Below are 25,098 nucleotides of genomic sequence, written 5' to 3' on the forward strand. Positions count from 1 at the left end.
AAATTTATAATAATTTGGGATATTTTTTTATTATTATTATTAAAAAGAAAGAATGGTGCCTTCATTTATGATTTTTGACTTATATTCAACTCCCTCTTCTTCAATTTTGTAACACAAATTATTCAATGCACAATTAAAATGACACCAATTAAAGGTCATAAACATAGCTAATTTCTTTGGTTGTTGGGATTACCACCACCCTTTTTAGACTTTTATTTATAAAAGATGAAATATATTATTATTAATATTAGTATTTATAAAAAAAATTCACATATTAATTAATGTTTTGTATAAAATAATAAATTATCTCTAAAAATTTTAATTTTAAAAGCTAAAATATGAATATTTATTTTTAATTTTGATACAAGTAAAATTACACGGAGGAAGTAATATAAAAGAAGAAGCAAAGGTTACCAATAAAGCCCAACAAATTGTGCACTAATATTGTATTCCTTTTGTCCATATTTATTTGTCTATTTTTTATTTGACACGCCTATTAAGAAAATAATAATTGACATAATGAGTTTACCATTTTATCTCTATTAATTAATAGAATTCCGAAATCAATTTACTCATTAAATAGGTTCTCCCTTTTTCAAAAACAAGAACTCATAAATTGAGGGTATAATAAGTAAAACAATTTTTTTTTCCTTGATTTGTCAAAAAGGGACAAGTTAAAAGAAACAAATAGAAGTATGAAAGAAAAAATAGTTATTGTGGGATAATTAAGATTTCTCCATCGTTATCAAAGTCTCGAAAGTAAGTTCATATGTACAGAAAAAAAATATCATAAACGTCAGCCTTACAAATAAGCCATATAATTTCCGATTCAATTTTAAACAAACGTAATATAAATATAAAACATCGAGTGAAAAACAAAACAAAATTTAGCTTTATTACTTCAAGTCACGTTATACATGTGGAGTTGCACGTTAAATTCACTTCCTCCAAAGTCTCTCCAATTACTCAAAGTGCAACAAATAACTAGCCAAGTGTACTCTTTCTATTCTTCTACCTTACCAAAAATTTTAAAAAAATCTACTTTCCAATAGTAATTAGTAAATGATCTTCGTTTTATTATTTTTGTATTTTATTTATAAATTTTATAGATTATAAATTTGAGTCTATCATTTTATTGTTGTTTGGATAATTAACTTTTTTAAGAATTATATTTGTACACTTTTTTAAAAATAAAGACAAAAATTTAAGCAAATAGACGGAAAAGCTTTATTTGTATAAATTGTATTCAATATTTATGAGTCCGACTAATTCAGACTTTGATCAAGAATAATTCGTTTTTAAGAAGAAAAAAAAAGCTCTTTATCTAAAAGATTTTTGTTATCATGACTTGAATTAAAAACTTTTTAGTAAGGATGAAGGGGTCCAATCATTCAAATAGTTTTACTTTATTTGGAATTTATTAGTTAAAATTGAAGATGAAAGTTGCATTTGATTATATTCATTTTTCAAGGTTCTAAAATTGCAATCTCTTTTGGGGGTCATGAATCTCCTAAAGGAATAGGAGAGAACACTTCATTTGAAATTTATCAAGATGGATGTGTCTGGATAATAAGTGTATTTATTACTTTTTTTAAATAAAAAAAAATGTTGGTAAATTTTGTCTGAGCCTTTTTTTTTTTTTTTTTTTTGGTTTTTAAGCAAAAAAAACAAGGGAACTTGAGTGAAGGACACACTGTATTTTAAACTAATTTTAACCAATTTTTTTAGGGGAAAAAAACTTACTTGTACAGAGTATTTTTTATAAATATATAATATGTTTGTATAATAGTTTTGATGGATACTCCTTTTGTTTCATTTTAATTGTTACCTTGAGTAGACATTTGCCTAGAATTTGTAACTCATAAGTTTAAAACTTTATTCATAAGTGATCGATACTCCTTTTGTTCCAAATTATGATTTCATTTATTTTGTTAAATATAAAATTTTATTTATAAGTTAATATTTTATATTAAAAAATTATTATAAATTTTGTGAAAAAGAGATTTATATTCTACGTGAATAAATTATTTATACCGCGTGAAAGCATTATATTAAAGAATAACTAGTTATTACTGTTATTGACCTTTTGAATCAATAAATATTTGTAGAGTTATATGTATTCGAAAACTTATACTACATAGTCACGGACATTTAATTATAAAAAGAAAATTAAGATACTAATGTGACACCTCATGATTTATTCATACCTTGTTTATGAATATTATGTTTTGCTCACTTAATAACATCATAAGGTGAAGTGCGATTGATGTGTATTAAGTTTGAGTTAGATTAATAAGCTTGTTAACTGTCTATTTCATCAACTCTGAAGGTTGGAAAGAAGACTCTATTGAGAGAGCAGTAAAAAAACGTCTAACTGCTAAAATGTCCTTCAACAACAAGATTCAATAACATCCTTTCTTCTTATTCCGTAAAAATTAGTTGCTGACTCAACCGCCCCTTGGGTCACTTATTTTTATCATTGTTTTTAGCATCGGTAATTGAAAAAGAGAGCCTAAATAAGCAAGTTTTAATAGTTTTCATAAATTGTGAGATATTTTATAGAGTACATTTTTTATCACACCTTTTTTATTTTGTTATCGACAATTGAATTTACAACAATTTAAATTTTAATATTATTTATTTATTGGGAAAGAACTTCAATTTACATGAGACTACATGCCTAGATTAAAATTGTATCAAAACTAACAGTTTTATTAAAATTTCTATTATATAGAAGAGTGAAGACGACTAGGACGACCAAGGGCAAATTAGTAATTATGTTATTATGCAAGGGCATTGCTGCTTGCCGATCAAGGGGTAAATTAGGTATTACCAAAAATAATCGTTGTAATTGACTTGTACCAGCTACTATCATGATTATTTTATTGCTCTATTGGACAAAAAACTCAACACATATGTATGTATTTATTTATTCGTCCTTTCTCAAAATGTACTTATATTCTGACTTATGGACCCCATCTGATACTTAATTACTACGCGCCATGTGCTTTTTTACTCTTTTTTTTATCTGTGTTTTTACAAAGTGTGGTCCTTACTTAGATGTTTACTACACGCGCTCTTTATGCAACTTTTTAAATAGAGTCATCCAATAAAGTGGGGTCCATTAAAATTTTATTTGACAAGTTCTTCCTTATTTTGGTCTCTCACATTTTCTAACACGGTACCTTTAGCCTTTTAAGTGTTTTTGTACTTAAAATATTACACTTAATATTATCCCTCCCCTCTATTTTATATATTATATAAGTTATTTTAATTTGACACAGAGTTTAAGAAAGAAAAAAAAATTAAAATTTATGATCTAAAACAAGTGATAAATATTTATGTAGCTATAAATAATTTTATTAAGATTAAAATATATTATTTTACTACATATATGTAGTAAAGTGGTAATAGTAATATTTTTCTTTACTATTTAATATTTTCTTTGTATTAAATTTATTTCTCTAATATTGTTCTTTCTGTTGATTATAAATTTAAAAAATTGTATAAATAATACTATAAATAATAATTAACAATATAAATATTTAAAAGCTATGTAAAAGAAAATTCGATTGACTCTTGACACTCTATTGGTGCTACAAAAAAAATGAGTTAGATGACAAACATATACTATTCGAAATTGACGTAAAAAATACTATAAATCATAATAATTAACAATTTAAAAAAAATACATATAAAAAAATCACTTGACTCCAAGAAATCTATCAATGCCACATAAATTGAAACATGAGAAGTAACATATATTTTTTGAAAATTATGTTAAGAAGATACTATAAATTACAAAAATTAACAATTTAATATGTTTAAAAAACATAAAAAGGTTTATTTTTTAAATCCTATATATGCCACATAAATTGAAACAAAGAGAGTAATAAAACAAGTATAAATTACGATAATTAACAATTTAAAATATTTTTAAAATCATATAAAAATTTCGATAACTTCTCAAGTTACATGATATAACATAAATTAAGACACAAAAATTAACATATAGTAGGTCCCGTGTAACAAAATATTGACTCTTGAAAAATCTACTGCTTGTTCATTACTAATATTTAAAAATAGTATTAAAAAATTATCGACACTCAAAATTATATTACTATCACATAAATTAGGATAGAAGAAATAACATTTATTATTTAAAGTTTATATAAAAAGTACTATAATTATTGTAATTATTGAATTCAAATATTGAAAAATCATATAAAAAATGATTAACTCTCTAAATTCTATTGTGCCACATAAATTAAGATAAAAGAAGAAACATATGTTATTTATAAAAATGATGTTAAAAGCACAATAGTACTATAAGTCACAATAATTAACAACTTAATTTTAAAAAAATAATATATACAACACTTAGCTGCCTCTTCAAATTTCATTTGCATCACATTAATTGACCATTAATTCTACATTTTTTTCCTTTTAATTTTGTCTTACATTTCTTTTTTAGCCTGTTATATAATTGAAAATTACAGTAATAATACTTTAAATCACAATAATTAATAAGTTAAAATATTTAAAATTAATATAAAAAAATCATTTGACTTCCAAAATTCTATGTGTGACACATAAAATAGGTTAGAGGAAATGACATATATTATTTGACAATGATGTAAAAAGTATATAAATCACAATAATTAATAACTTCGAAATTTAAAAGACGTGAACAAAATTGGCTAACTTTCGAAATTATATCAATACCACATAAATTGGGACATGAGAAGTAAAAAAAATTATTTAAAAATTACGTAAAAGGTACTACAAATTACAATAATTAACAATTTAAAATATTTAAAAGACATAAAAATGATTAATCTTTGAAATTATATCTATGCCGCATAAATTAGGAGAACGAAATAATATATATTACTTCAAAATCGCTTAAAAAATTATAAATCACACTAATTAATAACTTAAAATATTTTTAAAAATAATATAGAATTTTGAATAACTTCTCAAGTTTCAACATGCTTGCTTGTAGCCAGGGTAGTTTGGCAATTTAAAGTTTTCTTTTTTTAAAATTTGTCTTTTATTTGTTTTTGGAATAACACTTTTGAAGTACTACTGATGAAGTTATTCAGGCTAATAGGTTTATTGTTTCAGGTTTGAATGATGGATGATAGACACAAGTGATAAATGTATTCATTTTTCTAGGGGCAAAATGTAGACAAACACATTGTTTGTGCTCCTTTTATTTTGTGTGAATTTCAAAGTTAATTCTCACTTAGATGTATACAAATGGTGGTGATGGGGTTACTGGTTCTTACCTATGAAGTATGTTCATGAAGCTATGGTTGCAATAAATTTTATGGGAAGAGTTGGGCACGTGTAATTTTAAAGATTGTTGTCTTATGTTAAAAAGAATGCCTATGCTTTTATGTTGTCTACGATTTTAGACATTTATTATAGCAAACAAACAAGGAACTAAAAGTCAAGTCCTGACCTAATGACAACACCATTGCTGGTGCAAAATATTAGTATTACTTGGCCTAAAATGTTGGGCCCGTGCTTAGCACGGGCGACACTCATCTAGTATAAATAAACATATCATGCCAACCGCCTTTTTCAATTTTTTTTTAAAAATATATACATATTACATACCAATTAATACTATCTCGTATTCCAAGTATTAACTTTGCTTATATTGTAATCTTTCTTGCAATTATTGTGGCGTCATATTATATCTATATTACTCCATGACTTATGAGCACTTTTCTTCCTCTTGCAAACTAATACTAATAGAATAAATAAATAAATTTATTTTTGTTTTTCACTCAATATTCAATATTTTCATTAAAATTTGGATTTGCGTTGAAAAATTCCACATTGTTAGACATTTGATAGAGTTGTAAGTACTCCTTCGTTCCTTACCATAGGTCTCGAGATTGAAGTCAAAGTCCGCTAGATACAGAATCACCCCAATGTGGAATTTTTCGACATAAATTATGTATTCTTTTAACCCCTCCCTAGGATGACTCCCACCCTTGATGCTCCTTTGATGACTTGAACCCACAACCTTAAAATTGGAGATGGAGATGGATGACTCGAATTCACAACCTCAAAATTGAAGATAAAGGTATTTACCATTTGAACAACTCTCTCACATAGATTTATGTTAGATACTCCTGACATAATTTGTTTTCTTTGACTTTTTTTCCTCTCTTTTCATCCTAGAAAATGCAAAAAAAAATTGTTTTGTGTATTAAGCTAAAATTTGATTATCACTTTGATTTTTTATAAATTGACAAAATTGCAATATAAAAGGAGATTATGTGGAGCATAAGTTTGAACTATTTTGCCAAACTTTTATTATTCGTTTAATTATTTTGTGAGATTGACAAAAAAAGAACTTTCTCACTTTACTATAGTTAACTTTTACTTAATGAGTTTGCATTATCAAAATGAAATAAGCATTTCACCTTTTTTGAGTAATAATTCATTTATTCTTTCCATTTGATACTATACCCATAAACATAAATGATAAATAGAAAATAAACACCAAATAAAATTATAAAGATTCAAATTCAACAATTTATTAACTTGCGCATTTATTTATTACACAATTCATTCCGTCTTAGCAAACTTTTCAGTTATTGTGTTGTAAATAAATAAAAAAATTAGTGAAAATAATTTATTCGTCTATTAAAACTCTCGATTCGCGAAAAAGTCTAACATGGTTAGTTGCCCATGCCAAACTTGGAACTATAATTGTTACAAGTACTCCTAGAAGCAACTAAGATTTGATATCAGAATTAGGATATAAATTTGTAAGTTAGTGGTCCATATTATTATTAATTGCATTCACAAATTCTTTACAGTAATGAGTACAAACATTGTACTATAATAAAGATATATTTCTTTTTAGAAAATTATTAATCCATGCATTAATTCAAATCTAAAGTGGCCACACATTATAAAATTAGTTACAAAATTGTCACTAATATAGTGCTAAATTATACAGAGTTAACATAATTTCATAATAATTTATCCTAAACAGAATTAGCGGTGAAATAGAATTTATGTCTCTATTGGCGTAAGTTTTGAGAAAGTAAATTATGCCTCGTGGATTATGAATTTCGTAAGGCATACTATTTTGAAATTAAATTTATGTCTTAATAACTAAGTTATTCTTTGCGAATTTCTTTTGTCTTGTAAAATATAACTTGTGCCTTCTGATTTTTTATTTTTTTTAATATCAGCAAATATTTCCAATCATTTTTAATTATTCTAAGTGCTAGAAAATAAAAAAAAGTTACTAATTTGAAGGACAAAAATTAAAAACTACCTCAAAATAGGGGTATACACGTGAATGGTCCGTTGAAGCACTTTTTCAAAATGGAAATTCAACTCCAAAATGAATTTAACGAAAAGACTTAAATATGCTATCAATTTTTTTAAAAAAGTTCATATATATAATCGGTTAAAAGTTCGGCTTATCTGTGTCATTTTCATTTGAGAAAAGACTTGTCCATGCCATTATTTATTGACTGAAACACATATCAGTCGAACATTTGATAAACGACATAGATGAGTCATTTCTCAAAGTTCGATAGCATATTTGAGTTTTTTCCTTCTTTTTTTTAAAAAAAATAAGACCTGATCTTAATTGACCATGTGCAAAAATATAATTTTGCAAAATCGAAACTGTTTTGAGTTAACAAATAATGACATGGATAAACGTTTTTCTCGAACAAAAAATGACATAACTGAGTCTTTTTTCCAAAATTCGATGACATATTTGAGTTTTTTAAATTTACAAGCAAACACTAATTTTGAAATTAAATAGGGAATTATTTTTTCTTCTCAAATTCGAGTAGGCGTATAAAATCACTTTACCACGAAACACTTTACCTCTTTCAACATGAGACTTTTCCTATTAAAAATCTATTTTAATATAAATATCGAACATCAGACAAAATATTGGTCCTAGCCATTTAATCAATTTGACCCAAAAAATAAACTTGGTTTTCTCAACCAATATACTATTACAATATTACCCCTAAAACATGACTAAATCCAAATTTTAGTGCCAAAAAATTAAATTGTTTTTTTTTTAGTATATAGTATTAATATAATCAAGAATGAATTAATTACCAAGTCAAAGAAACAAAATGAGATTCAGTTTCACCTTCCTTAACAATCTTACACATAAGCATATAAACTCTCTCCACTCTTCCTTCTTTGTCCTGTAACGCCTCCTCTTTCTCCTCCTAAATTTCTCTCTTTTTCCCCCAAATTCCCATTTCATTGATCCAAAAAGAATTGTGGGTGTTTCTTGATTTTGCTTGATTTTGAGTTGTTGAGTTGAAAAAATGGGAAAAGGTGGAAACTTGAGTGAAGGGGTTGTGAAAAAAATCTTGCTTTCATACACTTATGTTGCAATTTGGATCTTCCTTTCTTTTACTGTGATTGTGTACAACAAGTATATCTTGGATCGTAAGTTGTACAATTGGCCTTACCCAATTTCACTAACAATTATTCATATGGCTTTTTGTTCTTCATTGGCTTATCTTCTTGTTCGTGTGTTTAAAGTTGTTGAGCCTGTGACAATGACAATGGATCTTTATTGCAAATCTGTGGTACCCATTGGTTTGCTTTATGCATTTTCACTATGGTTATCGAATTCTGCTTATATTTATCTGTCTGTCTCTTTTATTCAAATGCTTAAAGCTTTGATGCCTGTTGCTGTGTATTCAATTGGGGTTATGCTTAAGAAAGATACATTTAAATCTGATACAATGGGGAATATGGTGTCGATTTCGATTGGGGTTGCTATTGCTGCTTATGGAGAAGCTAAATTTGATACATGGGGTGTTATGTTACAGTTAGGTGCTGTAGCTTTTGAGGCTACAAGATTGGTTATGATTCAGATACTGTTGACATCAAAGGGTATTACGCTTAATCCGATTACTTCGTTGTATTACGTTGCGCCTTGCTGTTTGGTTTTCTTGTTCATTCCATGGATTTTTGTGGAATATCCATTGTTGAAGGATACATCTAGTTTCCATTTTGATTGGGTGATCTTTGGTACTAATTCGTTCTGCGCGTTTGCTCTGAATCTTGCTGTGTTTTTGCTTGTGGGGAAGACATCTGCTTTGACTATGAATGTTGCTGGTGTGGTTAAGGATTGGTTGTTGATTGCCTTTTCGTGGTCCGTGATTAAGGACACTGTCACTCCTGTGAATTTGGTTGGATATGGATTGGCTTTCTTAGGTGTGGCGTATTACAACCACGCCAAATTGCAGGCTCTTAAGGCGAATGAAGCACAGAAGAAGGCTTCACAGGCTGCTGATGAGGAGGCTGGAAGATTGTTGGAGGAAAGAGAAGGGGAGAATGGTGCTAAGAAGAATGAGTCTCAGGGTTGAGTTTACTTCGTATTATCCTTAGGTAGGATGACATTGAGAGGTGAAACCTGAAGATCAGACTATAACGTCCTTGTGTGGATGATTTAGGTTCTGTTTTTTAGGTATAAATCGTTTACATTATCTGTTTTGAGGATCTTATAATAGTTTTATTGCTCGTATTACCTTACCAGATCGTGCGTGTACTTGAGCATGACTCGAGGCAATTTATGTTTATTTTGACAGAATAGTAATACTAGAAGAGCTTTTACCGATGAAAGTAACTGATGCTCAGCTAAATATGTCTTTGTTTCCCTTTTCTTGGAATACTTTATTTGTCTTTAACTTCATTGCCTTAGGAGTTCAGCAAATGCAGCTGTTGTTTAAAGCTTTCCCTTTGAAGTGTTCAACATGTTAAAGTATCGATAGACATGTAGCAACCGATGATGTTGGTTATCTTCGACATGTTCAAATAGTTGACCTGAAATTTGGTAAGATCCAGTCTTGTTGATGTAACTATATTGAATAAACCATATTGTTGTACATGGTTTTCTTTGGTGTTTTCTTTGAGTCAGAGAAGATATCTATTTGTTTGGTATAGATGACATAATTCATATGAGTCCAACATGATACTTTCTGCAGTCCACTTAGCCGGGCCATCCTTTAGAAAGGATGCTTGGTTACTCTTTCGCGCTGTTTATTTAGCTTGAATACAAGTTAATGCTGCCAATTTTTCCGAGTTTGATCCCTGAGAAATGTTTGTCGAATTTTTCTCCTAAAGTCTGCCTCATTGGTTGATGATAGAGTAGGCTTGAATTTCTGGACTTAGAAGCAACTCTTTCAGGAAAGTCAGTTCTAGTAATGAAGTGATGAGAAATGGCAGTATATGCTTTTCTGAGCAATGTTATTGTGTAGGATATTGGTTGAAGATGGGAGATAAAGGAACTAGAGCTACTAATAAGTCATTGTAAACTACCAACAACAACAATAACAACATAATCGGTGCAATCACACAAGTAGGGTATGAGAAGGGTAGGATATTCACAAACCTTACTCCTACCTTTGTGGGAAACCTTACTCCTACCTTTGTGGGGTTAGAGAGATTGTTTCCGATAGTCCTTCGGCTCAAAAACACGATTATAAAAAAATAAGACAGCAAAAACAAAATACAAAGCCAATGGAGCAACAAATAGTAATAAACAATGAAGAACAAAGAAACTATGTGATTCCTAAAAAATATTAGTAATAAGGAGAAACAGAAAGGTTAGCCCCTGCCTCTCCCACATAAAGTGTGACAACACCCGGTTACCTACTAATCTTCTACCCTAATCTTCGACCTCCATATCTTACTATCGAGGGTCATGTCCTCAGTAAGCTGAAGTTGTTGTATGTTCTATCTAATCACCTTCCCCCAATTCTTCTTCGGCCTACACCTACCCCTCCTAACTTTTATTACAACCACCTTAAACACCTTCTTAATTACTGACATATCCACACACCTCATCTTTACATAATTTGAACCATCTCAATCTCATCTCTCTTATCTTGTCCGCCTCGGAGGTCATTCCCCTCGAGTAAACTACCCTTGAGTCATAATTTGTAGCGCTCAAATTTGTGTAAGAAGTAAAAGGTTATGACAACAATGAAAGATGTGAAATTTCCTAAAGTTGAGGCACCTTTGTAATGTTTACTCAAAGGTTTCATTTCATTACTTCGGTCTACAGCCTTGGCTAGCAAAAAGTTTGTGGTAGGTACAATTCTCTAAAGTCAGATTATATTAGTTTGAGATTACCTAGGATATATTATATTGTGTTTACTGTTTTCATCTCGAATAGTTTGGGATTGAGGCATAATTATAATTATTGTTGTTGCCTCCTCGAGCGTCAACCCCATGGTCATACATACACCTAATCATGTTATTAGTGTTTAAGAAAAGGACATTGGGCTCGCAACTAAGCTAGCTTATGAGGTAAGAATTCTCTATATAAATAAGACAGTAATCCATTCCCTCAACCAATTTGAGTCTGTAAAATCCTCTGGCGCACAAGCCTGAATAGTGGGAGGGCGGACTATATAACCTAGGGGCCAACATTGGGTTAGCTCATAAGGTGATGATCTACTCTGATCCAAGAACAAGAACATCTGTGACTTTGATACCATGTATTCCAACAATGTATGCGTTTTTTAATATGGGTGTTTTTTTTTTTAATTACACAGATGACTTTTAGAGTTTTGGCCTTTAAAAAAATGATCTAACTAATGATGTGACCAAGTCATAATTGACCACGTGTAAAACATTGCATAATTGAAGTTAAAAAATAATGGCATGGATGAACCTTTTCTGAAAGTTCGATGACATATTTGAATCATTTTCCTTATATTTTTCACATTGTCAATACACAAACTCCCCTTAGTTTTAACAATAAAGACATAATATTTGATGTATAAGGTAGGTGTAGACCACAAAATTTAAATCCTACCTTTTTTCGTGAACATGAGATGGCTTATAGAGCGAAACTGTTGTAAAGCAAATATGTGTAAACCCACAAAACTTTTAGTCCGCCATGATTCGCATGAATCCGTCCTACATAAATTCACCCCGCATAATTTGCTTTAGTTAGTTGATATTATTATTTATTATTATTACAAAAACCTAACACTTGTAGCTCAAAAACTTGACAAAATTTCTCATATCACAAAGTCAAATTTGACCCGTTGTCATCCCTATGAACAAAATTGTATATCGGGAAAAGGGACAAATATACCTCCGAACTTTCGAAAATGATATATCAACTCCTTTCGTCATACTTCTTGTCCATTAATGCCCTCGCCGTCCAATAATCAGTGCACATTTACCCCTCCCACTAACGGACGACTCATTTTGTACACGTGGTTCAATCTTACACCTCAACTCAGGTTGACCAAATATTTAACCCAAATTTCAAATACCCGTTTAACCCTCCCCATTACCCATTTAACAAACTATCTACAACCTAAAGAAAAAGGCCCATTTACTTTATCTTCTCTTCTTCCTCGCAGGTCATCGCCGTCTCCCCACCCTCTCACCCCCCCTTTTTCTTCTTTTATCTTTTCATATACTCTTTAAACAAAAGAGAAAACACTGGATTTAACTATTTTACGCAATATTTTCTTATTGTAAAAAAATATTTGACAAATCAGACTTCGGAGGCAAGCATATTGGGAAGAATATTGTGTTTGATATGGACATGAATGCTGAATATTTTTTAGCCCTCTTTTACCCCCTTAAGTTGTCAATAAAAAAAATCAATTCGGAGATAAATGGCCTTCTATTTGAATTAGATCATCCTCTGTAAATTTAAACTAAATCTAGATGTTATTTTACTTTATTTACTATCAAAACTTGTTAAGAAAAAAACATTTTACTTTACAAAACACATTATGTTTCAGTAAGTTTATTCAAATCTGTGAGCTCTATTTATTTTTGGAATTAATGGATGAATTTTTTGCCATCCATAACCAAAATTTCCTCGACCTTTGAGTCTACCCTTGAATAGCGGGTACATGGGTTTTCTTTAGGTTTGTAGATAGTTGTTAAATGGGTAATGTGGGGGGGGGGGGGGTTGTTAAATGGGTATTTAAAATTTGAGTTAAATATTTAGTCAATTGGAATTTAGGCGTAGGATTGTGCCACGTGTACAAAATGAGTCTTCTGTTAGTGGGAGGGGTAAATGTGCACTGATTATTGGACGACGAGGACATTAATGGACGAAAAGTATGACGGAGAGTATTGACATATTATTTTCGAAAGTTCGAGGGTATATTTGTCCCTTTTTCCTTGTCTATTTATGTTGGGAGTTAGGTAAAGGACGAGTACATATTTCATATAATTCCGAACTTATGTGCTAATAAGAGTTCATATACACAACAACATAACAATATTTTTTTTTGGTTTTCCATCGGATGTCCGAAGTCCACATTGAAGCTCCAATTGAATTCAAATTGCGCACTGCAGGGCCTATTCGGGGGTGGCGCTGCTCCCAACAAGATTTTCTCCATACCGAAGGCTCAAACTCGAAACATATGATTAAGGGTGAAGCACTCCCAATGCACCACAACTCATGTTGGTTAAAATGTACAGTAGATTCATTCAATCGAATTCCTATATAAATTCAATTTTCTTCATTCAATTCCCAAATTTTTGAGCTAAGATTAATAATTTTCGTTGAAAATGGCGAAAGCAAAAGTGACGATGGAGGTTGGGAACGACGGCGTTGCGGTTATCACATTTGTCAATCCGCCGGTGAATGCTCTTGCTATTCAGAGCAAGCTTAAAATTCATCGAAACGGAATTTTGATTTGTTTTGTTGAAGCGGAATTTTGATTTTGAGTTTTAATTTGGTTGTAGTTTTCGCTGGGTTAAAGGAGAAATGGAATGAGGCAGCTCATGAGAAATAATGTCAAAGCTATTGTTCTGACTGGTAAACCTCTTGATCTTCCTTTATTCTTCTTCTATTTTGGTTTATTTCTTCGTCTTACTGTTTTTTTTTTATTTTTAAATAATTAATTTTTTTTATTTTGATCTGTTTGATTTTGGATAGGATTTGGTGCTATCAGTAAATACTAATCGATTTAGGAATTTGGTTAAACTTTCTGAATTGCGATTTGCGGAGCTGATATTTCGATGAATTTTTTTGTTATGATTGCTAGTAGGGGGTGTCAAAAAGGTGGATTGAGTTGAAATTGGAGATATTAAAAGGGAAAATTATATATAATGACAAACTATTAATTCAAATTAAATACTATAACTACAATTTGATTTAATTGTACCCCGTAACAAACTGTTACCAGTCGCCTCTCTCCTTGAAATTCTCGCTCGCCACTCTCCCTCTCTCGCCCGCCAGTCTCTCCCTCGCCTCTCTCGCTTTATAAAAACAGAAATGTATAAATTGTGTTTCTGTTTGTATAAAGCGAGAGAAAATTATATATACACATGTGAATACATATATCTTCGTCTTATACACTTATATACAATACAAATATTCTCCTACCCAGTTCTCTTTTGCCTTTCTCTCTTTCTCGCTTTATACAAACACAAATTATACAAAATACAATGTATAATTTATGTTTGTATAAAGTGAGAGAGAGATTTGATATACAAACGTTTTATTTCGATTCAATTGCATACAAATTCAAATTTTATGCAGATATATAAACGCATAAAATTGAATTAAGAGGCTGCCAACGATTTATACAAACAAGAGGCTGACAACAATTTATACAAATTGTCTGCCAGCGAAATTATACAAATCTGAAGAGGAGCCAACGAATTATACAATTTGATGCTCCATAGCAAACATAAATTTGATTTTTATATTTGCTATATGTGAAAGTTGCTCATATTAAAATGAGTTGAAATAGAAATCGGGTTGGGTCTTGACCCGCCCAAGTTTACTTTGGGCTTAAATTGGTTGGTTCAAATGGGCTAAAAAACGGGTTGGGTCTTGACCTGCCCAATTTGATCCTATTAATCTCAATAATTTTAACATAGTGATATTTAATTTTTATAATCACAATTCGAATTTCAGTTCAAGATTTTTTTTAAAAAAAGTAACAAATGGATAGATAAATCCTAAAAGATGTTAAATAGATAATAATTCATACCTTTAATATAGGAACATATCTTAGTAAAGAGTTTTAAAACGGGTTGAAATTAGAGATTGAATTGAGCTCAATTGAGGATTCTCTTAAAATGGGTTGAGATTGAACTCAATTCAAATTTTCTTGAGCCCAACCCTTAAAATTCTGGACGGGTTGGGCGGGTTATCTATGTTTGGGTTCATTTTTGACACCCCTAATTGCTAGTAATTGTTTTTTTTGTTTAAATGAAATTTTTGTTTGATCTTGGATGTAATTTAGTATCAGTAAGTAGTGATTAATTTAGGAGTTTAGTTAAGCTTTCTGAATTGCGCTTTGCGGAGCTGATGTATGAATGAATTTCAGTTATGATTGCTATTAACTGTCTTTTTTTTCAAAAAGAAATTTTTGTTTGAGCTGTTTGATTTTGGATAGAATTTAATATCAGTAAATAGCGATTAATTTTGGAATTTAGTTAAACATTTTGAATTACGAATTGCGAAGCTGATGTTTCGATGAATTTCAGTTACAATTGGTAGTAATTTTTTTTTTTTTGATAAAAAGATAAATTCTTTATTTGATCTGTTTGATTTTTGTTTGAATTTAGTATCAGTAAATAGTGATTAATTTAGGAATTTAGCTAAACTTTATGGATTACGCATTACGAATTGTGAAGCTGATGTTTCATTGAATTTCAGTTATGATTACTAGTAACTGTTTTTATTGATAAAAAAAAAAAAAAAAACTTTGTTTGAGCTGTTTGATTTTGAGTAGAATTTAGTATCAGTAAATAGTAATTAATTTAGGAATTTAGTTAAACAATTGAATTATGAATTGCGAAGCTGATGTTTTGATGAATTTCAAAAAAAATCTTTTTTTGATATGTTTGATTTTGGTTTGAATTTAGTATCAGTAAATAGTGATTAAATTAGGAATTTAGTTAAACTTTATGAATCACGCATTATGCATTATGTGAAGCTGATGTTTCATTGAATTTTAGTTATGATTGTTAGTAAAACGAAATCTACTTTTGTATTTGATGAAATTTCCTACTTTTCTGTACCTTATTGCATGGGTTCAAATTGCATGGGCGTGGATGATTATTCATATAGTCGACTCAAACAATCTAGTTGTATTTGATTGATATTGATTAATAATATAAAGAAATAAACTCTTTCAAACTGGCAAAACAATATCCAAAGGAACAGAGATCACTAAAACCAGTTTTATCAAAATATTGCTTTTATCTGACTTCATAAATATATAGAATGCAATTTGGTCCTTAAGAAATAATGTAGCTTATTGTTTGTTGTGTTAATGTAAGTGATGTAACTTGATCTAAAATTATTAGAATTCTCTCCGAAAAGTGATCTGTATTTCTATTGTTCTTTCCAGATAGACACTTGTCTCAAAAGAAAAAGAATTCAAAGCATGATTAATAGAAAATAAGAAGGAGAAAATCATTGGGATATGAAACAAATGAGCAACAAATAGTAATAAATTCTGAAGGACAAAGAAACTATGTGATTCCTAAATAATATTACTAATAAGGAGAAACAGAGAAGAGGTTAGCCCCCATGCCTTCTCACACATGAAGAGTCACAACACCCGATCATATCCTCAATAAGTTGAAGTTGTACTAATCTTAATAGTCATTTTTTTATTGACACATCCACACACCTCCTTTTCATAAGGTCCTAACTATTTAGTCTCGCGTCTCTCATCTTGTCTGGCATGAAAGTCACTCCCATCTCGTAAACTACAATAAGTTTTTATTTATAGCATGCAATTTTGTGCAAAAATTGAGAAGATTATAACCGCAATGAAAGATGTGAAATTTCACTAAAATTAAGGCATTTTTTTTAATGTTTACTCAATGCTTGCATTTCATTACTGCAGTCTACAGCCATGGCTAGCAGAAAGTTTGTGGTAGGCACAGTTCTCACAAAACAAATAATATTTTAGGTTGTGTTTGTTCTTTTCATAGGGAATAGTTTGGGATTGAGGCATAGTTATAATTATAATTTGTGGTGTGCACACCTTTTATGTCACATCATCATTTAAGGTGTATTTATTTCATTTTAAAATAGATTTTTTTTGGGGAGGGAGAGGATAATAGGACCCTAGTTAAATTTACATGTGTTGTTGAGATTTTTGGTATAGTTCAAGAGATACTTATGCCTTATTACAATAATTTATATAAAAGTGTTTGACTATGTGTGGAGTTTAAGAAATTAAAAAAAACTTTTAAAATTCATGGTCTAAAATAAGTCATATATATGTGTTGGGTGTAAATAATCTCACAAATAGATTCACATACACCTTGTATATGAGTCATGTTATAATGTTGAATAACAAGCCTTTAAAGGTTAAATTGATAGTTTGAAGTTAAATTATTACTTAATATATTAGCGGAATAAGGCCTAAAATACCATCGAACTATTGGAAATAGTATAAAACTACCCTCCATCCACCTATTGACTCTCAAAATACCCTTGTCATCCACCTATTGGCTCCCAAATACCTCTGTCATCCACATTTAGGTCCAATATTGATAACTTTTATAGCGAATTGTAATTTAAATAATTCAATTAATTTTTTTAAAATACGTGCTGAGTGGTGTCCATCTATTGTTTACAATTTAATTACTTAAATTAATTTACAAACCCACCCATTTTTAATTATACCCAACCCAAATTAACTACACTCGACACAAATTAACTATAGCCGATTCAAATTAACTATACCCACCCTAAATTACATTTACCCGCTAGTTAAAACAAATACACATTTCATTCCCAACTTTTCACTTCCTCTTCTAACCTCTTTCCTAAATATATTAGCCTACAATATGGAAAAACACTACCTAAATACACTCATATATCACCTTCGCTAAACATTCATCTGACTGATAGTGCCTTACTAAAACAAGCATAACTTTTTACTCCGAACTCGAAATGGAGAAAACTTAATGGCCTTGGAAAAAGGACCTAAGGACCTTTAATTTTATAGGTTATGTGCTATCTAATATATTATATGCTAAGAGATATGATTGTCTGAAGTTGACACAAAACTTTAAAGTTGATAGGTGACTTGTATGGACCCCTAAACAGACTGAACAAGCCACCACGTGCCGCCCGTCCAGGTGACCCCCACCTTGGCAGCCTTTGGACAGTTGGCCACCTTGCCATAAACGGGTCATGGACCCTTAAACGGACCGCTTAGGGTTCCGTGAAGGGTCCATGGTCCATTTTAGTTCGTGGACTTGTTTGTTTGCCCTCTTTAGACCTTTTCAAAGTTCGAGGTATTACACGAACGATTCAAATCTTAAGAGTAGAGTTGCGAGGTATTATAGAATGATTCAGATCTTAGCTTAGAAATTTTCGAAGTGTTACATTCGCGAAGGTCACGATCTCGAAGGTTAGGCCTCCTGGACTTGTCCTTCACGAAAGTGATCAACCTCTCACGATCACAAGGCACACCAGGTACCAAAAAACCAACCAACACAATTACATAATAATCAGCAAAAGGACCCTCAAGATTCGTTTAGAGCTTCGTAGACATAAACCACATGTGAAAATCGACTACACTCGACATTCTGAATTTAATGGAACCGTCAAAACACGAATCCGAGGTCTCCTTGATCTGACATCCATGAAAGTCACAAGAAACTAACACAATACCTAAAAGGCTAATTAAGCTCGAAACCTCCAAAAAATCAACCAAGACCATACCTAGGCCTAAAATGTCAAAAATAACCTTGTTAGCCGAAGTAGACACGTTAATAATCTCGTCCCCACCTAGGGTTGTTTGCATTTATTAATAACTAGTAATTAGTAATATATATATATATATATATATATATATATATATTTCTATTATATAGAAACATGAAGAACATGACGACAACCAAAAAAAAAAAAAAAGCATGACGACCACAACATAGTTTGATGGTACATTGTGTAGCCAAAGTTGGACATAGGTCTATTTTTGTTATTTAGAACAAAACCAAGGCTATTTTCGTATTTTCCACATGTTCTTTCTTCAATTACTCTGTTTCTCGATGATTCTTCACTTTTCTTTAACTCTCCCTTTCTGTCTCTCCTACTTCGATCTCCAAACCAAATGATTTGATAAGCTTTCAAAATTCAGGAGAAGTTTCTCAAATAGCTTATCAACCATACTTTGAAACACCCACTCGAATTAATCAGCAAAATTTTCATCCCTGTATCGAAGATTCAAGTTTTCTTTACTAGGTGGTACATACATTCAACTTGTAAAATCCATTTTCTCTTTTATTACTCTCTGAAGAATGGAACGATCATAGTAGAAAGTTAAAGAGAAGAAGACAAATAGTTCTGGAAGAATGCTTTTTCATCTTCTTCTCAGGTGGGTATCGCCATTTAGGTACTCTTTTATTTTATTTTATTATTTCTTAGCCAAAACTTCATTCTGCTGAATGAGATATGCTTCTATCAAGTTATTACTAATATTTTTTAGTGAAAGTCTGCTGCAATTTAAGTCTCAGGGATGAAATTTTTTTCCACTTAAAGTTGATATATTCCACCGGTAATGCGCAAAATCTTTGCTCCTTAGTTTTCTGCTTTAGTAAATCTCATTCAAATAGTTCTACAACTTTGAAGATGTGTAGGGAGTTTATGGACAAGAAGATCCAGATTTTCTCAAGTATCCAACGCCACTCGTGTTAGAGGTAATTAACTTTGGCTAGACCCCTTTCTGTAATTATTTCTTTGTGTGCATTTTTTCTGAAATAGTAAGATGCTATTTCATAAAGGAGAAGCAATCTTGGATGTCAGATGAAGAGTTTAGAAGAAAGATGCTAGCTCGATTAACTTCAGAGCATTCTGTGCTTATTTTTATTTAAGCAACAAAAAATCTGAATTTTGGTTCAACATATTGTTCAACTGCCTCAATTGTTTCATTTGGCCAAGTTTGAGATCTACTGATTTGACAAATTTCTGATCTGCATACTACAAGTCCAACAAACTGTTGCAGTTGAACATACATTTTAAATTAAAGATGTGTATAATGTATCAAAATACTATCTTAATCTTGACATATTAAACATGTTAGGTAGAATGTTAAAATTAGAGAGTTATCCTATGTAGAAAGAAAGATACATTCTCTTTTAATTAGAGCAAAAACAATGACAATAAGACACTAAAAAAATTGAAATAGAGGACTAACTATTTGTCTTTTTCTTCATTTAGTTTCAGTTAAGCTAGATATTTTTGTTGCATGGTGATTAACATTGTTTTTTTTCATTGAATTGGAGTTTGTTCCACTATACCTATCTGAAATGGCTCCATAGAAGTACATAGGACCACTCAACATTGGTTTTCAACTGTCCACCATAATTGGTATACTTGGAGCCGATGTCTTGAACTATTTCTTTGCCAAGATTCATGGGGAATGAAGATTGAGCTTAGGAGGTACCATGGTACCCGTATTAATCATCACAATAGGCTCATTGTTCCTCCCCGAGACCCTAAATTCCATGATAGAACGTGGTAACCACAGCAAAGGGATTCTATTACATGACTGATCCCCTCTATTTGACATATCGTAAGAAGGGATTCTACTTAGAATGACTCTACTCCGTCGTAGTTAGCCAAACATATTGAGATCCATAAGAACAATTGAGTGATCAAAATCTTGATACTACGGATATAGTTGAGTAAAAACTATGAGGTATTTTGAGGACAACATTAATTTGTGACTGAGATACCGACATTGATGAATCAAACCTAGAGATCTCAAGCTCAAGGCGACGTGGAATTCACGGCCAAAAAATAAGAAATAGAAAAAGCAAGTTGTGTACACAATTAATGTTTGGTTAAAGGTTGTACCTTTACCTTCTATAGTTTTGCAGTCATCATGATCAAAGACTGTACTTTATTAACTCAATTGACTTCTCCCAAACTCATAAAAATAAGGAATTTTAGCTTAGAACTAAATCACTATGAAGTTGGACTAATGGAAAATAGTATAATTTGAGGGACACAATTGGGATCCATTTAGAATCTGAAAGGGTCAAGCTTAGTTGTTCCCTTTTTGTCTTCTTTGTCTCTTTGCTATTCCATTTTAATCTTTAAAATTCCTTTTTTCTTTAGTCATTATTTATTCTTTTTCCCCGCTTTAGCTTACTACCCTTCTACCACTACTCTATTTCTACTACAATAAATCTTGGTGAAAAAAAACAAAGATCGAAACTTTCTTGAAGATATTATTAACGAATTTGACAAAACTTTTACAAAGACAACCTTTTTAACGATTTTTAGGTTTATATTGAAAGGCAATTTGATTTGTTTATGTTGTTTTTGTACCCTCTTGGCCAACTATAAAGATTCGCAAACCAAACTTGTTTGTCCTATTTTTTGAGATGCGAAATCTTTATTACTGCTTGAGTAACACCAATTCCAAATGGTTAAGAAAATATAGTTTCTATACCTCTTGAGTTTTGAATATATAGGGACTGGCTCGACCACTTCTGACTTTTACTTTCTCTAATCGAATTCATTCCTCAAAAGGTACAATCCTTTTTACTTTGGATCCATCAATTTATTGTTTTTAGACTTGTTAGTGTTAATGACTACTTACATATGATTTTAGTTTTTGTCAAGAATTGTTTTTCTTTCACCAATGACAATATTGTAGTCTGATAGCTGAAGCCTGAAAGTGTGAAGTTAAATTTGTGATTTTAGTGGAAATTGAGTTTTAAGTGTTGTTGATTTACAGGTATAACTCAAAATTTGATTGACTTGTGTTTAGGTTGACGATTTGACACTGCATATTCAATTATGGATATATCTCATTGAAACGTTTGTGTTGTATATTTTTTTTTTATAGAAATATCCAATTTTTCTTTGAAGTGGATGAATAAAAGGTATTTTACAATTCTATTGGCATGTCTTTGGCAGCATTTTTATCCTAAAATGCTCGGACTCTGCACTTTTGATTAAAGTGCTTTTGGAAGGTTCAAATTCCAGTGGAGCTAGATCAAAACACTATAGGTATTTTTTCCCTTATTTGCTTAAAGTTGGTGAGTAGAGCTACCAGATACTTATGCTGGTTCATTGTCTAGGTTAGTGTAAGGTGGCTCGAACACTGCAATTGGACAACGCTATGAATATTCTTTCATATCTTCCAACTCCCCAGACATTCAGATTTCTCCCAAGAATAATATTACGTCAGTTATTGCTTTAATACTTTGATAGACAGTAACTTTCCTCCAGGTTGAACTGCTCCAATGGATCTAATATTTAAATGCCAAGCGAAACAAATTTTTCACAAACCACAGGACTAAAATCTAATTGATTTTATAAGCAACGAGCCAGTGTCGGCATCCCTTTTTAAGTTTTCCCCTATTTCCTTGCGCCTTCCCTCAAACTTTAGTCTTCATCGTACTTTGGATCTTTAGTCATTAAAGTTATCATGATTAAATTGTCGAATTTAATAGTGGTTGACTTGACGAAAATAAAGGTGCAAGCTAGAGATAGTTCATATGATATATGACATGATAGGATACTTTTTATCAGAAGGTGGGTGATTAGATCTTCAGAAGATAATTACTAAACCAAGTATCATATTTTTTATTCCGATGAAACCTGAACATTTTGCCTATGTATCATGAAAGCGGAGCATCTAAAAGTATTCTTGGTACTATAGTAGGGCTTTAGTATTATTGTATATAGACAAAGAGTACATGTTGAACAACAATGAGTTGCGTACACTATTACTAGACAATTGAATGTCAACTTAAAAGCATAGTATAAGAAATGGAAAAATTGAATGTCAAATTTGTCCATATTTTTTCATGCTTTTAAGTTGACATTCAATTTTTCCATTTCTTATATTTAACAAATTCACCCATTCTTAAAAAATAAATGTATAGTGTGTGTTTGTATTTTGTGAGATTTCATATCGATGAATTGTAGATAATTTCCTATTCTAGATACACTGTGACAAGGAAGAATGAGGTGAGCTAAATGAAGAAACGATCTCCAATACTTCTGTCGTACTTCTTTAGAAAAGAATAAGATAGAGAAACTAATCACAAGACTGTAGTTGCGTTACATTTGAAAATATGCAATAATATCTATTTAATACATAGATTACTATTTTTATTTTTATTTTGAAAGTAGCTCATAAATAGATGAGATATGAAAAATTGTCTTTACAACAATAATGTCATGTAAACAGTATGAAGCTCTTATAAATGTAAAGAATGTGTCATTTTGTAACCAAGTGACATCATTAAATTTTGCACAACTTAAAGAACTTTGTTGTCAAATGCATGTAAACAATAAGATTCTAGATTTGTACATTGTGAGAGTTAAATATTGCAAAGATGGAAGTGTAAACAACATGAAGTTTATGAAGTATAGTTGCTTGTGCTAGGTAAAATTTGTTGGGAGTGTGAACATCTTGTCTATGATACTGGGATTTATTTTTATAGCAAAAAAGTTTCATTCACTTAAGGATATTCTTACTTTGGGACTATATTACTATTAATTGTTCCTTCGTAAAAGGAGTTGGAGTTATTTCCGAACATATGCCGCTGTTCTTATGCAACTCTCTCTACCAGTGATGGTGATGCATCTTGCCTGTGAACTCTATGATTTAATGGTTAGCATGGCCTAATGCATGTCGCTAAGACTTACTTTTTCTAATCGTATTGATCAGATTAAAGCATAATTATTGTAATTCTAGCATCATACATGATTATCCTATTAATAGCCTTATTTTCATTTAAGTCCCCAATTTCCAAGATGGTTTGGTTAAGACAAGTCAACCTTTAAACCTTAAGATTATGCTTGCATTGGGTATGTCCATACATGATATATGAATTCCTCTTGCTCGATCTCTTATTCTCTGTCATTTTTTTCTAATTTTTGTTTTAAATTCTTCCCATGGTGTGTTGCTCTATATATGGTCCACCAGGCATTGGGAAGACCTTGCAAAGGTTGTAGTACATCATGCTACCACAACCTTCATATGGGTAGCTGGTGGTGTTATAATGATAGTAAAATAGTTGAGCACTTATGGAATTATCGTTATTCAGTAATTTACTTATTTTAATTCAAAGTTTTGATGATTTGCAGGTAAAGAAGCATTCAGGAAACAACTTGATCTTACTTTCAAATCAAAATGCCTAATAGTAATAAGTAGTTTATGCCTTGCAATACTTGATTATGACAAAATTTTGTATTATTCTAGCAAAATAGCTGACCCCTTCTCTCCCAAATTAGATCATTACTCGAGTTTATAAAAATGTTTTATTTATCCTTGTGGAATTATGTTATTATTGATGTGTAACTTGAAGTTGATCGGTGTGTATTTGCATTTTGAAGGTGATGTAAAGCTTCTCATACATTGTTTTGTGATGATATTGTGGAGACCAACAATCAAAGCTGAGACCATCGAGTATATTACTGGAAACTAATGAAACATGATTAGAGTGTATATTCAATGTATTGAAGTTTTGGTGGTAACCAAGGGAATAATAATGATAACCATAATAATAATGGTCAGTTGCAGGGGTACGGAGGAGGAGTGATGTTTCCTCAGCCAGTACGAGTAGTGGGGTCATGGGTAAAGGTATGGGTTAACGGATGAGGAGAAACTGATAAACCTGGAGCTGTCCAGGTTTCATATCAGACGGTTTAAACAGAGTTAGGTGGGCCAACAAGGCGTATAAGGCAGGGGAATAAGTGGTTGTTTGGCTCGTGATGAAAGATGATGTACGGCTTCCGGAGAGCAAATCCACGGCGGCGTTCACTTGCCGGGTTCGGGTTGTCAGATGCGGGAAGGAGAAAAACTCGTTGATTCTGCCTTGCGATATTGTGTGGAGAATGGACGCCGGAGGATTTGCACGGAGGTTGGATGCTCTTTCCTTGGGGCGATAGGTAATTAAAGTAATATCAACTCCACCTGAAGGGTAAACTAATAAATCTATATGCCGAACCACTAATAATACTTGCCACCTTGTGCTTGTCTACATATAGAGAACATGCACACTTGCATGTGCTTTTAAATTGTGAATATCTTTAAGAGTTTACAACTGTTCTTTTTTATTTTATTTTACTTGATTTCT

At 31.1% G+C, this 25,098-nt stretch overlaps 1 protein-coding gene across 1 annotated transcript; it reads left to right on the forward strand.

Annotated features, from left to right (window-relative positions):
• Positions 1 to 8,131: 8,131 nt before the first annotated feature.
• Positions 8,132 to 9,656, forward strand: LOC125811646 (probable sugar phosphate/phosphate translocator At4g32390). Its single transcript, XM_049491170.1, has one exon. The coding sequence runs from the start codon at positions 8,337 to 8,339 to the stop codon at positions 9,387 to 9,389; it is 1,053 nt and encodes a 350-aa protein (XP_049347127.1). The 5' UTR covers positions 8,132 to 8,336; the 3' UTR covers positions 9,390 to 9,656.
• The last annotated feature ends 15,442 nt before the right edge of the window (positions 9,657 to 25,098 follow it).

This window comes from Solanum verrucosum, unplaced genomic scaffold (assembly GCF_900185275.1).
Source record: "Solanum verrucosum unplaced genomic scaffold, falcon-dt-bn FXZP01000238.1, whole genome shotgun sequence".
Lineage (NCBI taxonomy): Eukaryota > Viridiplantae > Streptophyta > Magnoliopsida > Solanales > Solanaceae > Solanum > Solanum verrucosum.